General features: G+C 44.9%; 1 protein-coding gene across 4 annotated transcripts in view; it reads left to right on the top strand.

The window, feature by feature from the left end:
* The window catches only part of Cnih3 (cornichon family AMPA receptor auxiliary protein 3), a 108,176-nt gene extending 87,332 nt beyond the window's left edge, over positions 1-20,844 (top strand). For 2 of the 4 annotated variants that reach the window (XM_076831986.1, XM_076831985.1), the window contains 3 exons: positions 11,715-11,827; positions 16,731-16,874; positions 20,817-20,844. In XM_076831986.1, coding sequence (XP_076688101.1) covers positions 11,715-11,827; positions 16,731-16,874; positions 20,817-20,844 — 285 coding nt within the window. Of the gene's footprint in view, positions 1-1,005; positions 1,056-11,714; positions 11,828-16,730; positions 16,875-20,816 lie in introns of all 4 variants that reach the window. The other 2 variants (XM_076831984.1, XM_076831987.1) reach the window with 2 other exon arrangements.
* The last annotated feature ends 2,363 nt before the right edge of the window (positions 20,845-23,207 follow it).

The raw sequence follows: 23,207 nt of genomic DNA, 5'->3' as shown, positions 1-23,207 counted from the left end.
AACTCCTGGTAAAGCTTGGGGCGCACCAGCTAATACAAACCTTAGATGGACTTTGGACAAACATATTCGCATATGCTTGGATTCAGAGAACTTGCTCTACCTGGGCCATAGGAGAGGGCCATACTTATTGGTCTTGTTTCTGCATTTAGGGCTGTGGATCAGGGAGGTCAACAAATGGTCTACTTCCCTGCCTATGCACCAGTGGGTACGCAATAAGTACTAATTGATGATGATGGTGACAGTTTGCACTCCTTAGCTCATTCAGTTGACCCTCTTTTATTTGTTTTGAGCAAAATTTTTTTTTCCAACCTGCTGAATGTAACAGGTAATTAACACCACTTAATAGCTGTTAAGTGGGATGATCATCTGTTTTTATCCTAGAAAAGGCTCTCCTTTGGAAGCTAATGGTGCTGCTGAAGACCCAGGCTGATACTTGGCTCCCTCTATTAAGGAGTATTGTGTGGAGCAGTGAGATAAAATCGATTCTCAGAAAACAGCAGTTCAATAAGGGTGGGGTGCAGGCCTGTAATCCCAGCAGCACTCTGGAGGCTGAAGCAGGAGGATCCCAAGTTCAAGGTCAACCTCAGCCATTTAGTGAGACCCTCAGCAACTTAGGGAGACCCTGTCTCAAAATAAAAAATAAAAAATGCCGAGGGATGTAGTTGTTGGAAATCCCGGGGTGCTGCAAGAAATTGAACAATGTGCTCAGAAGTGGGTGGGCAAGGCAGACTTGATTTCTGCTAGAAGGGCGTGCTATAGAACCTGGCCAGCCAGAGTGCCTGGGTGGGCAGTTGTCTTACTTTTATCCTGAATGCAGTGCTCCCCTGGCCCTGATAGGAGGAGCTCAGGCTCACAATCTATGCAATAGGCTAATTTTAGTTAAAAGGGTTACAGTTGGATCTAACGTCCCAATTAAGGCTAAATACTACATTCTGAAAATGGACCACTGAACTTTCTAGTTCTCACATCGTTCAGTGGTAAAGTGCCTCTGGGTTCCATCTCCAGTACCAATAAAAGGAAGGAAGGAAGGAAAGAAGGAAGGTAGGAAAGAAGAGGTAAACAGCAGGTTCTTCTTACATAAGAGGCTGGCAACAGAAGCCTCACATGGAAAACACAAGACTAGGAGGGCAGCAAATTAAGAAGGTGTGGCCTTGGGCCACCATGGGTGGGGCAGTTGGGGGAGGGTAGCACTAGCAGCTGTTCCTCAGTTCCCTAGTGATCTGTGGGTGGGGGGAGCCCCATGTCTAGACATTGTCATCGACTCTGTGCTAAGTAACCAAAGGCAGAGGAGGACTTGTTTCTGCCCTTGGCTTCCTTCCTGTCACCAGGGTCATCCTGGTTAGGTGACATCATCAGGATGTTCTCTGGAAGTCACCCTGGTTTTAAAAGAGCCTGGTGTGAGGGGTTTCCAGTCTCCGTGTCACTTCTGTGGAAGATTATTAAGGAACAGCCCAAGTGATGGAAAGACGAGTTTCTTTTCAGGACATTAAGAAAAAAGTGACTGTCTCATACCCTCAATGAAAGGACGCCACCGAGTGGCCATTGGGAGTGCCCCTTTGTGTCCACATCCTGTCTTCTGTAAGACAACTCGTCCTGGGCGCCTCACTCAGAGGCCTGCTCCTCCAAGGAGCCCTCCTCCCTTGCCTCAGTCCCGGTCAGTGGTTTCTACTCTCCTTTCCTCCTGCACAGTGTTGCTGAAGGGCCGCCTGTTAGTCCTTGGCTCTCTGTTGTTGTTTATAGACCCTGTTGGCACATGCTTTATCCACACTGCAATCCTCCCTAGCTGGACTCCTTTGAATTCACTACCTGGTAAGTGCTTATCATAAATATTTCCTGAATGGGTTCATAAGTGGGGCTCTTTACCACTGGAACGAGGCTTGTTAAGCCCTTAACCCCGTTGCCCTCTGCGTTCTGGAACATTTCCTCTCTGGTTAGTGTCTCTCCAATAGTCTGAACCCTTGCCTCATCAACCCCTCTATGCTGAACATGATTCCTACTCCCATTATCCCTGGCTTAAAGAAAAGAAGAAAAGGAGTGGGTAGCTACAAGTGTTAACTTCAGCTGTCTCTCAATTGCCAGCAAGTTGTAGGAGAATTTTGTCCCTTTAAAAATATGGCATTATTTGAGAGAGTGCTTTAATTCTCTTCTCCTCCCTGAGTGGGCTTTTAGGTAGTTCAGTAATTTAACAAGTGTGTGAGGAAACTGGCAGAGAGGCTTTTGAAATTCAAGTGGCTCTCGTTGGTGCATGAAAATAATTATAAAAGGCAGGCTGAGAGGAGTAGGCAGGGTGAGGCTAGCACCCAAAGGTTTGGTCCTAAAAGGAACCAGTCACCTGTCAGCTCTGGACAGTGTCCATTGAGACACCAGGAAGGCCAGAGTCAGTGGAAGGAGCTTAAGGAGGGTGAAGGGAGAGGTGGCCTGTGGAGAATTGGCAGAATAAAGTGAAGGGGGAATTCTGGAGGTAGAAGATGCTACAGAGCTTTGCCTCTAATCCTGGAAGATGCCAAAGCTAACCTTCTAAGACTAAAGACCCCTGGCCCCAAGGAGCCTCCTGGGTGTCCACCCACATAACGATGGTGGGGAGAACAGGGAGCCAGCTTCAATGACCATTGATTGTAAATGCTCTCCACCTAGACTCAAGTCCCCCCAGGCAGTAATATGTAGGGCTCCAAGTGCACAGGTCTGTCACAGTGAGGGAGATGGCACATAACCCTGCTGGACAGTTGGGGATGAGACCTGGGACCCAACGTCTTCGAAAAGACGTGTTTGCTTGGTTTATTTCTCAAACCTTTGGTCTATAATCTCTGTTTCAATTTTTTTTTTTTTTAACCAAATCACCTGGAAGATTATCGGCTTCTCTTGAAGACTGGCCTGATCCCCTAGAGTCAGGTATGATGATGTCCGTATGACCATGGGTGGTCAAGATCAAAGCAATACTTGGTTCAGACATTTAAGAGAGCTGCTGACTCTGAGCCACATCTAAGTTTTGGTTGTACATAAAATTGGCAGGTGTCATATTAGTTTTATGGAGACTTTAAAAATGATAATTCTAGATTAGGTGATTCTGTGCTAAATTGCTTATGTATCAGAGTCATTACCACTTACAATATTTGATAAATGTTGGTGCAAATTCCAGGAGGTCAAAAAATTTAGCATGCCAGCACCTTGAAATAGGGAACATTCAAGTCACCCCAAGCCTGGGTTCTGGCTGAGGTTTTCCTGCTTTGTGCCCTTTATGCCCCCGAGATTGGCATGCTGATCTCTAATGTTGTAGGGCCTAAGGGGCTGGGCTGTCTTTCCTGAAGGGCCAGAAGCCCATACTGAAGCATCCTGTGGCAGTCTTCACCTGGAGTAATTCAACAGAAAGTAGCCTCCTTGGAGTAACTCAGAAGCCCTCAGTCTGAGGTTTCCTGACAGTGCTCAGATATACTTTTTTGTAGTCTTATTGTTTAGTAAAATCATAGTTTCCCAAGTCTTCCTTTGCCTCTCTGTGTTAGTCAGCTTTCTGTCGCTATAATACAACACCTGAGATAATCAACAGATGGGGAGGAAAGGTTTATTTTGGCCCACAGTTTTGGAGGTTCCAGTCCATGCTTGATTGGCCCTATCGCTTTGTACCTGTGGCAAGGCAGGACATCACAACAGGAGTATGTGGCAGAGAAAAGCGGCTCACCTCATCTCCAGGAAGCAAAAACAAAATTGAAGAAGTGGCCGGAAGTCCCACAATTCCCTTCAAGGGTTCACCCTCAGTGACCTAAAGACCTCCCACTAGGCCACACCTCTTAAAGGTCCCACCCCCTTCCAGTATAGCATCTGGGGACCAAGCCTTTTAAGACATGGGCCTCTAGGGGACATTCAAGATCCAAACTGCAGTACCCTTCTTCCTGCTGTCCCCTCACTCTGAGGCAAATTGACCAGGGGCTGACTGTATGTCGGTGGGCATTATTGTGCATTGGAGAACAAATAATACATCTGCTGGCTGCACATTTATGAGAAAATTGTCTTCATCTCCTTCATCTTGCTGGTCCCAGGAGGGAGTCTCTGTTTTAAGGTCAGCTTAGTGTGGGCTTGGGAGTCCAATAAAAGAAACATTATCCTTTCCTTTTTCTTCATGCTCTCTGGCATGAAGGCAGGGAAACCTTAAGTGACACACAGGGGACTGGATTACTGCTGTTGAAAGTAGGCAAGGATTGGGGGTGTTGTGAGCTGGCAGAAAGTCTGCTGAGCAGCCCTGGTTTCTCTTTCCGGTGGGGATGCTGAAAGCTGTGTCAGTCCAAGAGGAACAGAGGAGACTAGATCAAGAACTAGGAAGCCAGGGGCTAGAGTTGTGGCTCAGAGGTAGAGCGCTTGCCTACCATGCGTGAGGCACCGGGTTTGATCCTTAGCACCACATAAAAATAAAATAAAGATATTGGGGGAAAAAAACACAAAGAACTGGGCAGGCAAGTTTGGCTCAGGGCCACTCCACTGACTTTCAGGGTAAGAAGGACGAGCGGTCTGTCTCCCTGGGAATGACAATTCACTGGCATATGATTATTCACAATAGTAACACTTGTCACAGGAGTGGTTTCTTCTGTGCTCCAAGCTCTCACCTCTGAGAACAACGTCATTCATAGTAGAGCCTGGGTCCCTCACTGGTAGGTGTGGCATTTTACAGATGAGGACAATATGGCTCAGTGTGGGTAACTGATCTCAGCATCACACAGTCCCTCCTTATGTAACTGGCAGGGATTTACATAATGCTTTGAGAAATTGTGCTCATCATTTCAGCCCAGTGTGATTACAGCTGAAAAGCTGGTTGTCTGAGTTGAAAGGGTCCATTCAGAGATGGGCGGGGACCCAGCCTCAGAGCTTCCACTCTCTCCAAGCTAACCTCAGCCCCAGGATCTTCCCTGTGCCGCCTGTGGCTGTGGTGCTTATTGTGTTTGGTCCCAGATATGCTCGGGTCCTCAGAAATCCTGTCTTCCTAGGGATGCTGGCCTCCTCCCTAAGGAGTCCCCTTTCTCTCCCAGGATGCATCATTCCTTTGCTTCAATTTCACTAAGAAGACTCTCTTCCTATTCCTGATGCCTCTTTGTCCCATAACCCTGAAAATAAGACTGAAGTAATCATATCATATGTTATTCTCTCACAGTATATAAAGGTTGCCCATCAGTTGCAAATTATTCGTGGGATAAAGGAGGAGCCGGGCGCAGTGGTGCATGACTGTAATCTCAGCAGCTCAGGAGGCTGAGGCAGGAAGGGTCACAAGTTCAAAGCCAGCCTCAGCAACTTAGCAAGGCCCTAAGCAACTTATGGAGATCCCATCTCTAAATAAAATATTTTAAAAAGGGCTGAGAATGTGAATCAGTGGTTAAGCATCCCCAGTATCGAAGGTGGGGCGGGGAATAAATGATTGGATATGTTACCAGACCCAGGTTTGGGGTCTCATTCCATTGGAAAACCAATGTCCCAGAGACAAGTGCTGGGGAGAAAGAAAGGCCTTATTCTGTGGCCAAAGAATGAAGAAGAGTTAGCTTCACTCACAGTCAACTTCTTAACTCCAGTATAGGATGGGAATAATGAGGGAGAGAAGCAGCTTAATAAAGGTGAGGAATATTCGTGTCTATTTTAGAAATAGGTGTGTATCTTCCAGGAACTTGGATGCCATCTCTTTTCACTCCTTTTGTGGTCTAGTGTTTCTGGTCATGGAAGCTGATAGGTGTCGTTAGTCTTGAAAGGGCAGAGGGAGAAAGAGAATAGGCAAATCTAGGGCAAGTTTTAGGCAAAACATTTCTCAAGTGTTGGACAGGTCTACATGCAGAACTTAGAAGAAAATGACCCTAAGGTCAAGACAACAAAGGGGACAGCACAAGATGAAGATAGAGATGCTAAGTGTTTTCATCTGTACCCACTGGACATCTGTAGGCCCAAGAGAAGAGTCAGTATTTCAGCAGAAGCGGCCTTCAGGTCCCTGAAGAGTAACCTAGGCAACCGTTATCATCATATCCTACACATCAGAGGTCTTATCTCCAGCAACGCTAGTGAGAAACTAATAATGTATCATTCAGCTGTGTGACCTCCAAAATTAGTGATTTTGAAAAATCGCTAATTATGAAAAAGTCTTATGAAAAAGTCAATTAAGAGCAAGCTAAGCTAGAGGGTTTATTTAGGTTTTTCCTTGGTAACAGATACATGAATGAATGAGAAGTTCATAACCAGAAATAAAAATATTTTGAACATAAATAAAATCAGTTTGAATTCCTTGTTAAAAATGAATTTTAAAAGTTCTTGGAAAATCAAGGCTGTGGATGAAGGCTCAGAGCTGAGCTAGCATGGCAGATACAAGGGAAAGGAGGTGGCTGCCGAGTTGAACAGAGGTAGCAGGAGTACAAGGATAGGCACCTGATAGAAGTGGGCAGCAGGGGGCAATAGAAATAAAAAGGGAGAATAGACCGAGGAGAGGGATAGCTGGGTCAAATGGTGGTTCCATTCCTAATTTTCCAAGAAATCTCCATACTGCTTCTCCATATTGCCTGCACCAATTTGCAGTCCCACCAGAAGTGTATGAGTGTACCTTTTCCCCCACATCCTCACCAACACTTATTGTTGTTTTTCTTCATAATAGCTGCCATTCTGACTGGAGTGAGATGAAATCTTAGAGTGATTTTGATCTGCATTTCTGTAATTGCTAGAGATGATGAACATTTTTTTCATATATTTGTTGATTGATTGTATATTATCATCTGAGAAGTGTCTGTTCAGGTCCTTGTCCCATTTATTGATTGGGTTATTTATTTATTTATTTTTGATGTTTAACTTTTTGAGTTCTTTATATACCCTAGAGATTAGTGCTCTATCTGATGTGTGAGGGGTAAAAATTTGCTCCCAAGACATAGGCTCTCTATTCACCTCACAGATTAAAAACAGCATGCTACAGAGACACAGCCACATCAATGTTTATAGCAGCACAATTCACAATAGCTAAACTGTGGAACTAACCTAGATGCCCTTCAATAGATGAACAGATGAAAAAATGTGGCATATATACACAATGGAATATTATTCAGCAATAAAAGAGAATAAAATCATGGCATTTGCAGGTAAATGGATGGAGTTAGAGAAGATAATGCTAAATGAAGTTAGCCATCCCAAATAACCAAATGTTGAATATTTTCTTTGATATAAGGAGGCTGATTCATAGTGGGACAGGGAGCAGGAGCATGGGAGGAATAGACGAACTCTAGATAGGGCAGAGGGGGTGGAGGGGAAAGGAGGGGGCATGGGGTGATTAATGATGGTGGAATCTGATGATCAATATTATCCAAAGTACATGTATGAAGACACAAATTGGTGTGAATATACTTTGTATACAACCAGAGATATTAAAAAGTGTAATAAGAATTGTAACGCATTCCGCTGTCATATATTTAAAAAAAAAAAGAAAGAAAAAAGGAGGAACGATGCCAGTGGCTGTGAAGAAGCAATGACAAGATTTGAAAATGGACTCAGGTGGAGACTAATAGGAAAGGTGGTTGTTAATGAAATTGGAAATTTAGGCCCTGAAGTTTGCAGCTCCTGGGAGGAGCACGAGAATCCAGCACAAAGCTGGAAGGGAGTTTCCCTGTGGAAATGTTGGCGGGCAAATGGAAATCGACTACTAGAATCCGGGCGGGTGGCCAGGAGCAGTGGAACAGAATTTGCATTGATCCGCTTCTTACCTGGTATCAGGCCTGGCCTACGTGCCATTAAATAAGTGGCCCTTTAGGCGGCATCTGAAGGAGCTCCTCAGGCCAGTGACTTCTGTTTCTCATTCCCATTGTTCCTCTTCTAGACAGCTGACCTCCAGTTTTCACACACAGTTAGCTTCTACTCATCCTTTCCAACGTCCCTTGATTCTGCCTTGATTATAAAACATCTTCCAAGATGCCCTTGGCTGGAATGAATCGCAGCCTTTTCAGCAATCCCACAGTACCTACACGGAGGCCACTTATTTAGTACTTTTGACTATAGAAAGCAGGGCATAGCACGACACAGGGATTCCATAGACTCTGGCCTGCATGAAACGTTTTCTCCTTTGCCATTTGGTAAATGAAAGAGTCAGATTGGCACCATTCAACCATTTTTCTTATGAAAAAAAAAAAAAAACAACAATGTATTCCAGTGCTGAGGAATGATGCAGGGTCATGGGGCTGTGGTCAGTGATTCAATCAACCTCTCTCTGTTGCCTGGTAGATTTAGGTAGGCACTCTTCGACTTGAGAGGGGCTGCCCAGTCTAACTGCCCACACAAATGAATAAGCCTTGTGTCTGCCTGGTGGCAGTGACAGGGAAGTGTGTCACACCAGCCTTGATGCTTGTTAAAGAAAAGGCTGGATGGACGGTCAGGAGGAGGACAAAGAAACAACTGCTCTTCCTATTGATTCCTCCTTCTGGAACTTACTGAGTGTATCAGACAAGATAGATTCAATTATGCAATGGTAAGAAACAATACACAACTCAATAGCTTAAAACAACAAGTTTCTCTCTCCTGTTCCAAGTCTATCACAAGTTGCCTGGGGGTCTTTCTCCTACTTATGGTTTCAAGATGATGAAGTGCCCACCATGCTAAATGCTTTTGACTATGTCTGAGTGGAAAGAGAGAGGCTCTGGAGCATTTTGTAGGGGTCATTAAATCCTCTAGCCTTCTCATCACTTCTGCTCAAAGTCCAGAGGCCCCACCTAACAACCAGGGGCTGGGAATTGCCTTCTTTCTATGCTCCGAATGCTGGGAGTGAGTGGCAGCTACAGCTACAGCCATGATTCAAGTCTTGTGCGAGTGGCCTGGCTGACTTCCATTTGGTCTAGAAGGAATAAGTTCCCTACATTGTTCACTTGATTGTGACAAGGAATGCCTAGGGACATAGGAAAGACAAAGTATGTGTATGTTAAGGACATAGTCACTCCCAGAAGTGTCCCTAGATTAATGAGAGGCACCTGTCCCACTTGTGAGGATCCTGTACAGAGTTCCAGATAGTGGAAGGCAACTGGGAGAAGCCGTGCAGAAAAGGATAATTTTTAAGCGTTTCCCCCCTCAGCCCTCAAAAGACTGGAGACCTCTGAGACCAGCTGGCCTCTGTTAAGTAGTTTTCCTCTCCATAGGGACAGTGACGAATCCTCCCTGCTTTGAAGGTTGCTACTTCCACTATAAATCAAGCCCTGGAGAGAGAAGCAACGGCGGTGATTAATAGTGGAGCCTGAAATCCAAACTGTAATCAGTCAGAGATTTGTCATTGGCATTAGAGTTGGGGATGGAGCTATAATGGATGATTTGGACCCAGGGTGGCTGTCTCTAAATGTGTTAATTACCTTGGTATAAGTGTTGAAAGTGATGATTAAAAAATGTAGAGGTAGGCATAGCAGAACTCACGGCCACTACCCACCCCTCCTGCCCTGTGCTGATACATTCAAAGGAGAAATCCAGCGGCAGGGTGGTGCCCTGGCCCAGTGCAGATGGAGTTGGTAAGCCCAGCTTTGAGGTCCTCCAGGAGAAATGACAGAGACCTCCCATTAGGTGGCTGAGACTCATAGAGCAGACTATGCCTGGTTTACCCACCAAGGGTAACCAACCTCTGGAATGATGGCTCTTATGCTTTGATTCCAAGATTACTGTCTGGCAAATCTAAGGCAGATGCAAATCTAAGCAAATGCAATTCATTCTGTATCAGACTTTGAAAATAAAGAAGATATCTTTTAGTTACAAAATGCATTTCTTACACGTGAGCCCAAGCATGTGTTTTTTTTTAATGTGTGCATATGTGTTTCTCCCTCTGTATCTGCCATATGGGGCAGTTAGCTCATCTGCCTAAAATGAGAGACCAAAGCCATGTTCTGTACCTACAATGGACAGTCCCCTGGCCCCAGAAGTCTTGGTTGTGAACACAAGCCATATTGCCACTGCAAGCTAACCTTTGGCAAATGCACACATTTAGTTAGTTCAGTTCATTTTATCAAATATTTGTAAAGTCTCTAAGTGTCAGGCATTGTGCAAAGCACTTTGCAAAAGGAGATAAGAAAAGTATAGACTTTGACCCAGTCAGCTTACAGAGAACTGTAGTATATCCATGAGCATTAGAAAGAGGAGGATAATGGCTCTATATGGATAAACTGTGGAAGGTTCCCCTAAGAGAGAGTCAGAAAGCATGTGGAGGGGCTAAGAGGTACAGGATAGGGTGAGCAGAATTTTGTTTTGAAAGTGGAATTTGAGTTGGGCCTTGAAGGACAGAAAGATATTGATAGGAAGACCAAAACATTCATAATGGACTAAATATAAGATGCTGAGGACCCCCCAACACACATAACATGATACAGTTGTTCCTTGATATCTGTGGGGGGTTGGATATATGATCCCTGTGAAGACCAAAATCCAAAGATGCTCAAGTCCCTTATAGAAAATGGCACAGTATTTGCACATAACCTATGACATCCTCCCATAGACTTTAAATCATCTCTAGATTTGTCTGTATTAGATATTTGTAATATTGAATATAATGTAAATGCTAAGTAAATAGTTATTAGGTGATATTGTTTAGGGAATAGTGACAAGAAAAATGTACATGTTTAATACAGAGGCAACATTTTTTTTCAAATATTTTCAGTCTTGGTTGGCTGAATCCATGGATATGGAGGACCAACTGCGCATTATATAATGAAAATAACAATTTATATATTATATATAATATCATGTAATTTATAGTCTCTGTATTATATAACATAAACATAATTTATAATATGATTTGTATTATATAAATAAATTATATATGTAAACAAAACAAATTGCAATATATAAATTTTTAATAAAAAAATTTTTAAATATAACATTTTATATTTATAAAATATAAAAATTATTTATATAAAATGTATATATTTATTTATATAAAATGTATATTTATATTAAATGTAAATATATATACATACACACACATATACATACATATACATATATATATATTCTCCCCACATGTCTGGGTAAGATGATGTATTTTGCATAGCTGTAGACTTCCCCTTAATACTGTCTTAGACACCAAATTTCTCCCTTGCAATCACCCTTTAGCTTATAGCTTTCATTTCTGGTAAAATATGAACACTCTTCAGAGGGTTCATAATTATTTTAAGCTCTTTTTACCCTGTGTGGCTGGATTGGGAGTGGGGGAGCTTCATCTTCCTGCTGATGGCTCCCTCCATCTGGCCCTTCTTGGTCTGGGTTAGTTTCTTGTCCCTTGTCTCTTGATCCCAAGGTTGCACTATCCCTCTTTATCACTGTTCCTTGATTTTTCTTTTGGGTTCTTATTTATCATCAAGCCAAATGCCATTTCTCTCTCTCTTTTTTTTTTTTTTTTTTTTTTCTGGGCCCTCCTGTATTTGAAAAAGATACTAGAAAAGGATGCACAGAGGCTAGAAAAACAAGAACAAGGCAGTTAGAGGATCAGTAGGAGCCCTAGGACTTTTGTCCTTGTGGTCCTGCCTTGCTTCAGATATCACAGCGCTGGATCGCCTGCTCCAGTCTTCAAAGGGGTCAGCCACTCACAGGAGCAAGTGTAGAGGGCCTGAGTCCATTAGCAATTGAATGTAAAACATGGAGAACTTCCCATAAGTGGTGACCATCCTAGGGCCGTGACTCCAGGCTGCTGCAGGGAGGGTCTGGTGTTACCATTTTCCTCTCTCTGACCCAGGCCTGTGTCTCTGCTTCCTCTTCAGCTGGTGCTGCCAGAATACTCCATCCACAGCCTCTTCTGCATCATGTTCCTGTGTGCCCAGGAGTGGCTCACCCTGGGGCTGAATGTCCCTCTACTGTTCTATCACTTCTGGAGGTAAGTCTGTCAGAGGCTGGCCCATCCTCCTCTTCTTTGCCCAAATAGCCTGCTCTCAAATGACAGTGTCCCACGAATAGATCAGCCACTTAGTGCCATCCCTTCATCCCTTCCTTTGGGGGACTCCCTCTCCAAATTCCCTTTCCCAAACTACTCTTAGGCACCAAGACCATGTAAGGGAAGATCCTTTATATTGGCTCCATTGATCACAACCCCAGCTCTTATAGGTCAGTATTAAAAATGGCTTCAGTGTTCTTCACAATAGCCAAAAAAAGAAAAAAAAAGAAAAAAAAAAGAAACAACCCATGTGCTAATTGGCTAGTAAATGGATAAACAAACTATGATATATCCATGCGATGGAATATAATTTGACAATAGAAAGAAATGAAGTATTGATAAATGCTACAACATGGATGAACCTTAAAGAAAATATAAATGGAAAAAAGCCAGGTACAAATGGGCACATATTATGATTCCATTTATATGAAAGGTCCAGAATACTCAAATCTATGGAGACAGAAAGCAAATTAGTGACTTCCCAGGGCTGGATGGAAGCAGGAATGGGGAGTGATCACTAATGGGTTTAGAATTTTCTTTTTAGGATGATGAAAATGCTCTGAAATTAGTGGTAATGGTACACAACTCTCTAACACACTGTAACCCACTGATGTGTGCACTTTAAAAGGGTGAATTTTATGGTATGTAAGTCATATTTAATACAAAAAGCACCTACCAGATGGGCCGAGTTTTCTGGGACAGTTCTGATCTCACATATTCTTTTCCCTGCTAAAACAATGTGTCAAATCATGTGATTTGGGCTTTTTTGTAAAATATAGCTACCATATGGATATAGGAAGCATGGACGAGAGAATTAAAAAGATGGAAGAGAATGTAATTGTGCACATAAATTGCCCTCTGGACCTCTTGTTCCCAGAGCTCTGGATGCCCAAACCATCATTATTTGACCATGAAATACTTAATCTTCATTTAGTTTTTATTTAGTCACATCAGGAGCATTTCACTCTTTCATTTAGTAAATGTCCAGGACACATACTACCTGTTAGGCATCGTGGAGGATTCCAAGATGAGTTTAAAATATAACCCTTCCTCTCAAGGTATATATTCTAGGGTAGAGGAAAGTACATTCTTTTCTTTCTCTTTCTGACTTTCTTTCTTTTTAAGATGTAGATGGACATGATTTATCTTATTTATTTATTTGTATTTGTATTTATTTTGATGCTGAGGATAGAACCCAATGCTTCTTGTGTGCTAGGCAAGCACTCTACCACTGAGCTACATCCCTAGCCTGAAAATATACTCTTAACAGACATATGATGAGTATCTATAGGAGCGTAGAGAAAGACACACTTAAATTAGACTGAAGAGTGACACTGGAAAATCTGGAAGGCGTTTGCAAAGGCACAGTAGTAAGAGAGCACTTGTGTGTTTGGGGAGCAGCATTTGCTTGGTGTGGTTGGATGTAGGGTTCTTAGAGGGGGTAAGAAGAGATGCAATTGACAAACAGGCTGGGAATCTTATGTGGGGTACCTGAGAAGATTTGTTGAAAAGTTGGAGTTAATTTATTTTCTAAGAAAGGGAAAGCTTAAAGAGGCTTTGGTGGAGGAAAATGGTGTTTCCTGATCTGAGTTTTAGGAGGGTAGCCCTGTTTAGAAGTGTAAAGAAGTAATGAGCTAAAAGGTGAAATATTGAGGATGAAAACTAATTTCAGGGTCATAGTGAAAATCCAGATGAAGAAGATCTGACCCTGGGAGTAGAAGTTGAAATAATGAGACAACAGGAGAACACCTGTGGGTAAACTGGACTTGGCCAGAAATTGAATAAAAGAGTGGGGTGAGAGGGACCTTCTAAGCTGGGAGGCTGGGAGGCTGGGAGGATGATGATGCCATTGATCAAACACAAAGAATAAGAAATCGAAGGTTTAGGGAGGAAAGGAAAGTGACTTGGTTACATAGAGAAGTTGTATATTGTGTCAGTCAGATTTCTGTTACTGTAACAAAATACCTGTATTTATCACCTTAGAAAGAAAAAAAGATTTATTTTGTCTCATAGTTTTGGGGGTTTCAGTTTATACTTGATGGGTCCCATTGCCTTTGAGCTGTGGTGAGACAATACATCAGGGCAGGAACACTTAGCAGGGGAAGCTGCTCACCTTTTGGCAACTGGGAAAAGAGAGAAAGAGAGAGGAGGGGGAGGGACATAGAGATACACACACACACACACAGAGAGAGAGAGAGAGAGAGAGAGAGAGAGAGAGACAGAGAGAGACAGAGACAGAGAGGAGACTGGTGTCCCATAATTCTCTTTAAGAGCACAACCCCAGTGACCTAAGACCTCCCACTCAGCCCCAACCTCTTAATGGTTCTACCACCTCCAGTAATACCAAGTTGGGGGCCAAGCCTTCAATACATGGCTCTTTGGGGTTAAGTAAAAGCAATTCGTTAAAGAGAGAACACAGAACACAGAGAGTAGCCAAATAGAATAATTACAGTGTTGTAATGTAATTACATCTTTTACCACCTTTTACCTGGATCAATATCTGCAACAGCTGGCTGAGGCGGGTTTAGTTCTCCCTGCATCACATGAGGGAACACAGAGACTCATCAGGGTGGGTCAGCTGCCCAGGGTCACTTACCCTGTGCCTGGCAGGACCATGGTTCCATCTCTCCATGGTGTGAATCTCAGGCCACGTCCTTGCTACCTCACATGTGGCCCAAGGGGCTGTCTGTTCTCCCCCTAAAGGAAGTTTATCCTGAGGTCCTTTAAGTTGGGAGCTGTCAATGGAGGGTATCAAAAGTGGGGTCATGGAGTGGGGATGTAGCTCATACAGCACGTGCTTACCATGCTTGAGGCCCTGGGTTTGCCACCAAAGAGAAAAAAAAAAAATGTGATAGTACTGTTCTTAGGGCTGGGACTGGTCTAAATGGAAGAAAATGGAAAGTACCAGTGCCCCTAGGCTCAGAATCTGTGCATCCGTAGAGGAAGAGTAACTGCAGTCTTGCCAGTAGGGACCTTGACTTATTTTTTTGGATCCCTGATAGGATCTAGCAATAAGATCCTATATACTATACACTGTTACTAACACAATTAGTAAGTGCCCAAACATGAAAGAAAAAAATAAAAAAAAGAATGAGAATAAAGAATTCCTTAAAAACCAGAGTGTTTGCCGTGTGTGGTGGTGCACTCTTGTAATCCCAGCAACTTGGGAGGCTGAAGCGGGAGGATTGTAAGTTTGAGGACAGCCTCAGGAACTTAGTGAGGCCTTAAGTGACTTAGTGAGACCCTGTCTCAAAATAAAAAATAAAAAGGGCTAGGGATGTGGCTCAGGGGTAAAGCACCCCTGGATTCAATCCTCAGTACCAAAAACAAACGAGCAAAACATCAGAGTCCTTGAACACCTGGTTTTCCTTTTCCAACAGACCCACGTCAGGGATGTTTCTCGTGCCGTTAAAGTCCCTCTGCTCTCACTCTCAATTTGCTTCAGTACAAGTAGAGCTGTCTGCCACTGATTCGGTGCCCATTCTTTTTGCAGGTTATTTGCATACATCACTTCACACAATCATCACAACTGTCCTTTGAGGTGGGCGATTTCATCCCTGTTTTATAGATGAGAAGTTAAGGCCAAGACAGGTTAATGACTGACCTAAGGAAGATCATTCTGGTGACCAGGAAACAGACCCTGGTTCTTTCCACCAAAACATTTGGTCACCCTGTCCCTCTGCCTCCACTTAATGAGGTCACCTGGGTACAAAGCCACAGTGAAAGCAAATAGGTTTTGAAATCTCCTCCCAGAAAGAGGAGAGGTGAGTGGCCCAGAGGGCTATGATTGGGCAGGTATCATTGAATTTGGCTTGTGACGTCCTCTCTGCGTAATGTCGGTGACAGATCCCGTCAATGCAATTCTTAGGGAACTGAGATGCCAGGTCTGTAAGTTGCTGTGTTATAGGGAGGGTCTTCAAAACCACTAGGATGGGTTACCTGGTCCTTCCTCAGGATCGAGAACCACTGCCTGTCCCAGAACCTAGAAGGAGCCATGAATTCTCACTCCTGCCTCCTCCCAGGATTCCTTTTCCAGAGGGATGAAAAGCAGCCTGCTGGGTGAATTCAGCTGCCCTGTGTTCTTGGGCTGACACCTGGTCCTGGTAGGGGCTAAAGGTCAGGTCCTGAGGGCAGCAATCCAGGGGGTGCTCTCCTCCTGGCCTTGGCCACTGGTGTGACGCTTGTGTGGATTTGGGGCTTATGAAGCAGACAGCCTGCTGTGCTCTTTCTCCTCCACCCATAGCTCTTTTACTCTTCCAGCTTCCCCATGGATGGAGAATGTTCTTTCTGCTCTTCTGGGTCTTTCTATCAAGAAAAGAAGTACCTAAAAATTACTCTATATCCAAATGGGAATATGATGTCCCTCTTAGAGTTCTACCTCTGAGGGTTTGCAGAGAGGGAAATACTTAATTCAAAGTAGTTATTAATATTTGATGTGCTGAGGATCAAATTCAGGACCTTGTTCACGCCAGGCAAGCTCTCTGCCACAGAGCTACATCCTCAGTTCCAAAGTCATGAACTTTAAGGCAGAATGTAGGTACAGTGGCACAGAGGCCTACCTTCACCACAGTTGCGTCTGTTCTGAAAGGAAGCTCTTCCTAGTACTCCCAGGGGACACCAGGAGACACATTTTTTTTCTTTCCATCAGAGCATCATTGTACATGGGAAAGTCACTCTAATCCTAGTAGAAGATGGTGGCAGAGCCACACTTGAGTGGTGCCTGGCAGAAGGAAGAAGCCTGGCAGGGATGACAGGAGGGAAGTCCTGGATCAGGAGGGCTTGACCCAGGTGCTGTTGGAAGTCCCAGAGCCTCAGAGCCGTGATGCCATGTCCTCTTTCCCTGCAGGTATTTCCACTGTCCGGCAGATAGTTCAGAGCTGGCCTACGACCCACCGGTGGTCATGAATGCAGACACCTTGAGCTACTGTCAGAAGGAGGCCTGGTGTAAGCTGGCCTTCTACCTCCTCTCCTTCTTCTACTACCTTTACTGGTGAGTTTCTGCCCCTCCAGGTGGATTTGACTCTTGCACAAAATGGAAGGGGATTTTCCCAAGGGAATTTCTACGGGGAGGCTGCCTCCAGGGCCTTGGCTGATGAGGGTGGGAGTAACGGTCAGTTGTGTCTGACTCTAGTTCAGGATCGAGGGCTTCTGTATAAAGGAGTAAGAGGCAGGAGGTCCTGTACGCACCCCTATGGCCACAGTTAAACACATTTTACCACCATCTTTCAGGAGATAGTTGGTGAATTGCTATTGGCCACTCTTTCCCAGAACACTGTGGCTCCGCCCATCAAGTTACCTGTGGCCCTAGGAGCACAGCCTCATCCGAAGGCCCTTTCCCCCGAGCCTGTTTCTAAAGATTCTTGGGCACCGTAAGAGGAACCCCCAGTGGCAGTCATGCTCTGCAATGTGGCACATTGGGTCATTAAATGCTTACGCTCACAATTTTCCCACATTATATAACACTACTCTGCTGACTTTGCAACTCCCTATTGGGAATCTCACCTTTTCACCTCTTCACTCAGAAAGTCCTAGCTAAGCAGGTAGCTATAAACAGACCGTCTTATGGTTTGATACCCCAGAGTATCTTTTTTGGAAACATCTCCTTCCTGTTTCTCTTTGTGGTTATCTTGGGGCCTCTCTCCTGTTACCTTGCCACCTCTTGTGGACCCATGGATATCCCCCAACATCCCAGTGCCGTTTCCAGACAGGGTGATAGTTGTATAGAGGAGAAGTGGGAATGTTAGACTCTTTAGACACCTCTGGGTTTGGATTGGACTGTGGTAGGCTGGGAAGTGACTGTGTTGTCCAGCATTTAAAAATGAGCCAGGCTCTGAGCTAAGAGCTTTGTACGAGATAAATACTATCCTTGTATTAAAAAACGAGGAGATCAGCTCTGAGAAGGTAGATAATTCCCCAAGGTTACAGCTAATAGCGTCACAGCGGGAAGTCTATTCCCAGGCTGATGCCAAACCTCAACTCTTAACTTACTGCCTGTTTTAGAGAAACACTAGACAAGTCTTTATCAATGATGGATGGGAAGTGCAGAGAACATCCTTCTTAAAAATGCAAATTTCTGGACCTAGTTTTACAAGTCAGACTTTCAGAGGCCTAGGTGTCTGCACTTTAAATGTGCCCCTGGTGGTGGTGGGGGTCAAATGCATACCTCAGGGTGAGCACTGCCCTTGGGGCGTCTGCTTTGTTGGCCTTCTCCCCCCTCTAAACACCCCCCCCCCTGCAGGTTCAGCTTCTTCCAGGATTCAGGGTTCCTCTAGCACTCTCTTCTTGAAGTCAAGAGTTGCTTCAGGCTCAGAGTTTCACTCCAGTAGAGTTTCCTGCTTCAACTTGCAGGGAACCTAAGGGTTTTTAATGCCTCTGGTGATTTCTGAGATGCCCAGCAATTCACCCAAGTCTTTCTGGCTTCAAGTTTGAGCTTTTTAGCAACTCAGGCTGGTTCCTGTCATGGGGACAAAGCTCTCATGGCCTGAGGGCCTCCATACCTTAGTGGTTTCTTAGGTGACCTCCTTCTTAGGTCTTTTCTCTGGAATGTACAAAACCTTACTTTATTCATGGGGCTGCAGACCACGCTTCTGCAGAGTCATAGGCTGAGTGGCCTGACCCCAGAGACAGCCTTGTCCCTCTTTTAAACTAGCAGAAGAAAGCTAGTGCTTCCCCTGACTCCTGCCCCTGAGCCTGGGATCCACCCTAGTCCAGGAGACTGAGGCAGGCCAAGTGCCCTCATTTCTGTTTTGTCGCAGTAAAGGCTGGAGTCTGAAGCATCTGAATCCCCAGACAGAAAGCAATGCTGCTCTGTGTCTGCTGGGCTGTGGGGGCGGGAGCGGGTGGCGCAGGATGCTGTTGGTGGCTTCCGGGCCTTTCAGTAGACGTGATCATTCTGTAACTGAGTATGTTCCTGACATTCTGCTTAACGATCTGTCCTCGAGTCCATCACTCCAGCTGCCTTCATGTTAACTACTTGGTTTCCAAAATAAACTTGTAAATAATGCCACCTTGCCCCACCAGGCCCCTGGGTGGTGGGCTGAGTGCGCCCATGTTCTTTGTGAAATCTGACCTCTTGGAGCTCTTTGGGCCTCTTGGAAGACCCTGTTTCTCCCACTTCTTCGGGAGCTCCCAACCCAGATCCAGAGCTGGTAGAAGTCACAGAACTGTCAGCCTGGGCTGCTGTCAGAGGGACGAAAGGGCACATGTTTGCAGAGCTGCCTCTGAGCTCAGCACTGGGTTAGAGACTCATGTGAGTGCCCCTGAGGACCATGTGAAGGTGGGGTTGGCATTTTACAGTTTGAGGTTCCTGAGAGCCCCCAGAGAAGTTCAGAAACATGTCCAAAGAGGCTGCTCATAATTACCAGTTCATCTGGCTCCAGGGCCCAAGCTTGTTCCACCACACGGTGCTAACAATATGGCTATATGGCATATAACTATATAGCATCCCCTTCTCCGTTTATCTTGTGGGCCAGGAGATGTTTGTGGGTGTGTGAGATGGAGACGAGGCTGATGCTAATAGTGGCTGGTGAGTTCAGTGTCACTCCATAGAAATAGTCGACCCACTCAATAGAAAGAGCTTTTGAAACCCAGAATATAACAGGGCCATATTATCTTCCAAAACTGCACCATCCTCCTGCCCAGTTATTCTGGAGGGTGGCTGCCTCTTTTCAGGTTTATTTCTCTCACTCTCTAATTACATTATTTATGGCTTGCTTGTCCCTCGATAGCAGTGAACTTTTCTGTTTTGTTCACCTCTGTATCTGCAGTGCCCTGATCAGTGTCTAGCACATAGTTGGTGCTCACTAAAACCTTGTTGTTTGTTATTGCAGCTTGGCTACATGTTTACTTGAGGCAGGGACGAGGGTTGCACATTCACCATTGTTTCCCTGCACTGAAAATAGGGCCTGGCATGCAGTAGGCGCTCAATCGCTATTGAATAAAAGGATGAGTGGAAGTGAATTAAAGACATCCACAAGGAGGCTCAGTGTCATAAGGGAAAAAGGACTAAACTTGGAGTTAGTGTCACTAGCCGTATGGTTTGAGTGAGTCCCTCTTGCTCTAGCCCTGGCCAGCAGTGCTCTGTGAACAGCAGGCCCATCATGTCGTGGAAGATGGAGTGTGGGCTGCTCAGAAGAGCTCGTCTGTCCTCACAGCTGCAAAGGTTTAGAAAGAAACATTTTCATTTCTTTGCCTGGGTTTTGCTTCTTAGACTATCCTGTTTGCTTTCTGTAATGTGAAAAGGTGATTTTCTTTTTTGCTAAATATTCAAAAAGTGTTTTATTTTGGTTTGGATCATTCAGTAGCCTTGCAGAATTAACTTGAAGTTTCTTCTAAGAGCACAAGATGCATGCCCCTCCACTCTTGGTACTGTTGGAGCACCATCTTAGGAACCATGCTTATAATGTTTGGAGTTCATTAACACAGGAGGGACCGGGAATTACCCAGTGTTGAATTCATATAGTTCATATGCCCGGTGGCGGTGGCGGGGAGCTGTGTTCATACACTGGTGTTGACAGTAGCGATGGTGATCTTTACTTGAGATCTGTGGTGCTAACATATTTTGCATCACCATCTGGGAGCCCCTGGACACAGCCATCATGTAAACATGTGACAGCAGCTGGTGGCATAAAGTATCTGCTGTACCCCCTGCCTCCCCCAGCGACCTGCCCTGCAATTGCAGGAAAAGAAATAAGAACCATAATAGTCCTCCCGATGAGAATAATAATAGGTACTTATTGCAATCACATCTTTTATCCAAGGGACACAGTATGTCGTCCTAACAAATGCTCATTTCAGCATTACGGGAAGTCCAAGGGGCACAGTAGGGGGTAGACCAGATGCTCTAGTGACGGGAAGGATGGAGAAGCCGAGGGGACCAGTCTTTTGGAAGCTCCTGCTAACACCCCGCTTGCCCTTTTCTTTTTGCATCCAGCATGATCTACACTTTAGTGAGCTCTTAACCTAAAGGCCACGCACATTATCAGAGACCGAGATGGGAGAGGTCAAGGCTGAGAAGTCCACTTCTGCTGGTGACTGGAGGAGAAACCAGAGTGGGGACACGTGAGAAAGAGACCTGGCAGGCAGTGATTGAACAGGAAGGAACTGAAGCCACACAGCAGCGGGGGCCTGAGCTAACTGTGCGTGTCTGTCATTGTCCTGGGCATCTCAGTCTTTGGCGTTCAAATCCCCTGCCAAGGTTGAGCAGCAGGGCACCTGGAAGTAGGTGATGAAGAACTAAACCTCTCCTGAGAGATGGTGGCTGCTTCCTGAATCTACTTCATCGAATGGCACCTTGCAAGTTCACATGGAGTTCCCGGATGGTGGGCATGAGGCCAGAAGGCTGGAGGCTGCCTACTAAGGAACAAAGTGACCCAGAGTCAAGGCCAAGTCTACGAGGACAGGGGAACGATCGGAAGTCTCCAGGATGTCCTGGCCATGCCCAAGACTCTTGTTGTACATCTTCTCAATGGTTGCCACACCTCAATGGCAGGGGCTGGAAGACTGCAGGGTTGGCCTTGGCCAGTAACCAGCCATGAGCCTGCCGACATGCCATTTTCATACCACGCTTAGTGAGAGTCTGAGCAGTAACTTTATGAATGGGGTTTGGGGCAGTCTATTGGCAATAAGTTATGTCCAGTGTCACCGGGTGAGCTATGGAGGGGGAATATGGGAGAAGTGGATTTTTAAAACATTTGTCACACATTCAAGGTGTTAGTCCTTCACCATCCCAGGGTAGATTCTTCCGCTGCCACCAAAAACCATTGGAGTAATTTAATGCGAATCAATTGGTCAACACTAGTCAAAGCTACCTTTTTGTAAAAAAAAAAAAAAAAAAAAAAAAATCCCAAAGCAATTCCAAGCCCAGAAAATTCTGTCGAGTGGCTGCTCTGTACCGTGGGCATCCGGCAGCCAGGAAGTGAGACAACATAATTATAACTTCATTTTATGATGCTGCATCATTTGTACTGTTTAGTTCAACGTGAGGACATCAGCTTATTTAGAATTTTCCACTTGGCTTTCTCTCCATTTTTTTTTTTTCCTGGTGGGAGGTGTGCGGGGGTTGTAAATAATGACAAGGCTGAGATTTTTATGATGTTTAAATTGGGCACAATGATTTTGACCCTCTTCCCCAAATTTCCTTGCTTTTCTACTGTTTAACATACACAGGCTATTTATACATGTACCCAGCTCCCGTCTGAAACCTGTGAGTCAGGTTTATGAATGGTGTTTGTGTAATGCGTTGTATGCTATGTTTAAAATGCAGCGACAACTTGGGTGTCTCACCTCACTGACTCGTTCATTTCAACCCCATCATGGGCGGGGCTCGTCTCCATATGGTTGGCAAAGTGGTAGGTAGAAAAAGCACATTTTCAAAAAGACATTGTGCTTCTAAAAATTCTACAGAAAACAAAATTCAGGCTTCTGCTGGGAGGCTAATGGCTAAAAACTGGAGAATCGGAGGTGGAGTTTTGAAGAAGACTTCCCTTGGCCAATACTCTTCCTCCTGGCTGGGGGTAACCATTGGCGGGAGCAATTACCTTCAGGACTGCTTGGTCTCAGCATGGCTGTGTTCCTGAGAAGATGAATTATCCTCATCCAGAGAAACAAGCCTCAGCTGGGTGTGGTGACACACGCCTGTGATCCCGGCAGTTTGGGAGGCAGGAGGATCACTAGTTCAAAATCAGCCTCAGCAACTTAGCGAGACTCTGTTTCTAAATAAAATATAAAAAGGGCTGGGACGTGGCTCAGGGTTAAGCCCCCCTGGGTGAGATCCCTGGTACAAACAAACAAACAAAAACACCCAACAAAAACAAGCCCTGCATTCCAGGCCATAGACAGCAAATCTCAGCCCACAGCTGTTTCATAAATGCAAGTGAATTGCTGAGGGTAAAGGGCCCAAGCTAATTCTCACCAAAAAACTGTTTTCGTTTTTGTTTCTTATCTCCTTCCAAAATAATTTGAAATCACTGTTGGGGGTGGGTGGCAGGTCTGGCTATGAAGACAGCAGATCTTGGTGCCCATGTCCTCAGACCCAGCAACCACTGCTATGGCATCAGGGGTAGGGATGCTGCCCTTGGTGGTCCTGGATGCCCAGTGCCACTCTGGTCACTGGATCTTCTGAGGCAGTCATGCAATGTGCCAGAGCTAGTGACAGTGTATACTAGTTAATGTTTGGCATGTGGGGAAGGGAAGAGGGTGGGGAGTGAGGAAGAACATGGGGCCTAATCTGGAGCATTTACCAATTTCTATGGTATAAACACTACCATCATGGCCAAGTTCAAGCTACTATTGGAACATCACTGAACTTGAAGGTGAGAAGAGA

The sequence above is a fragment of the Callospermophilus lateralis genome, chromosome 13 (assembly GCF_048772815.1).
Source record: "Callospermophilus lateralis isolate mCalLat2 chromosome 13, mCalLat2.hap1, whole genome shotgun sequence".
Classification (NCBI taxonomy): Eukaryota; Metazoa; Chordata; class Mammalia; order Rodentia; family Sciuridae; genus Callospermophilus; species Callospermophilus lateralis.
The sequence above is the reverse complement of the archived record's forward strand: the minus strand, read 5'-3'. Positions and strand labels throughout refer to the sequence as shown.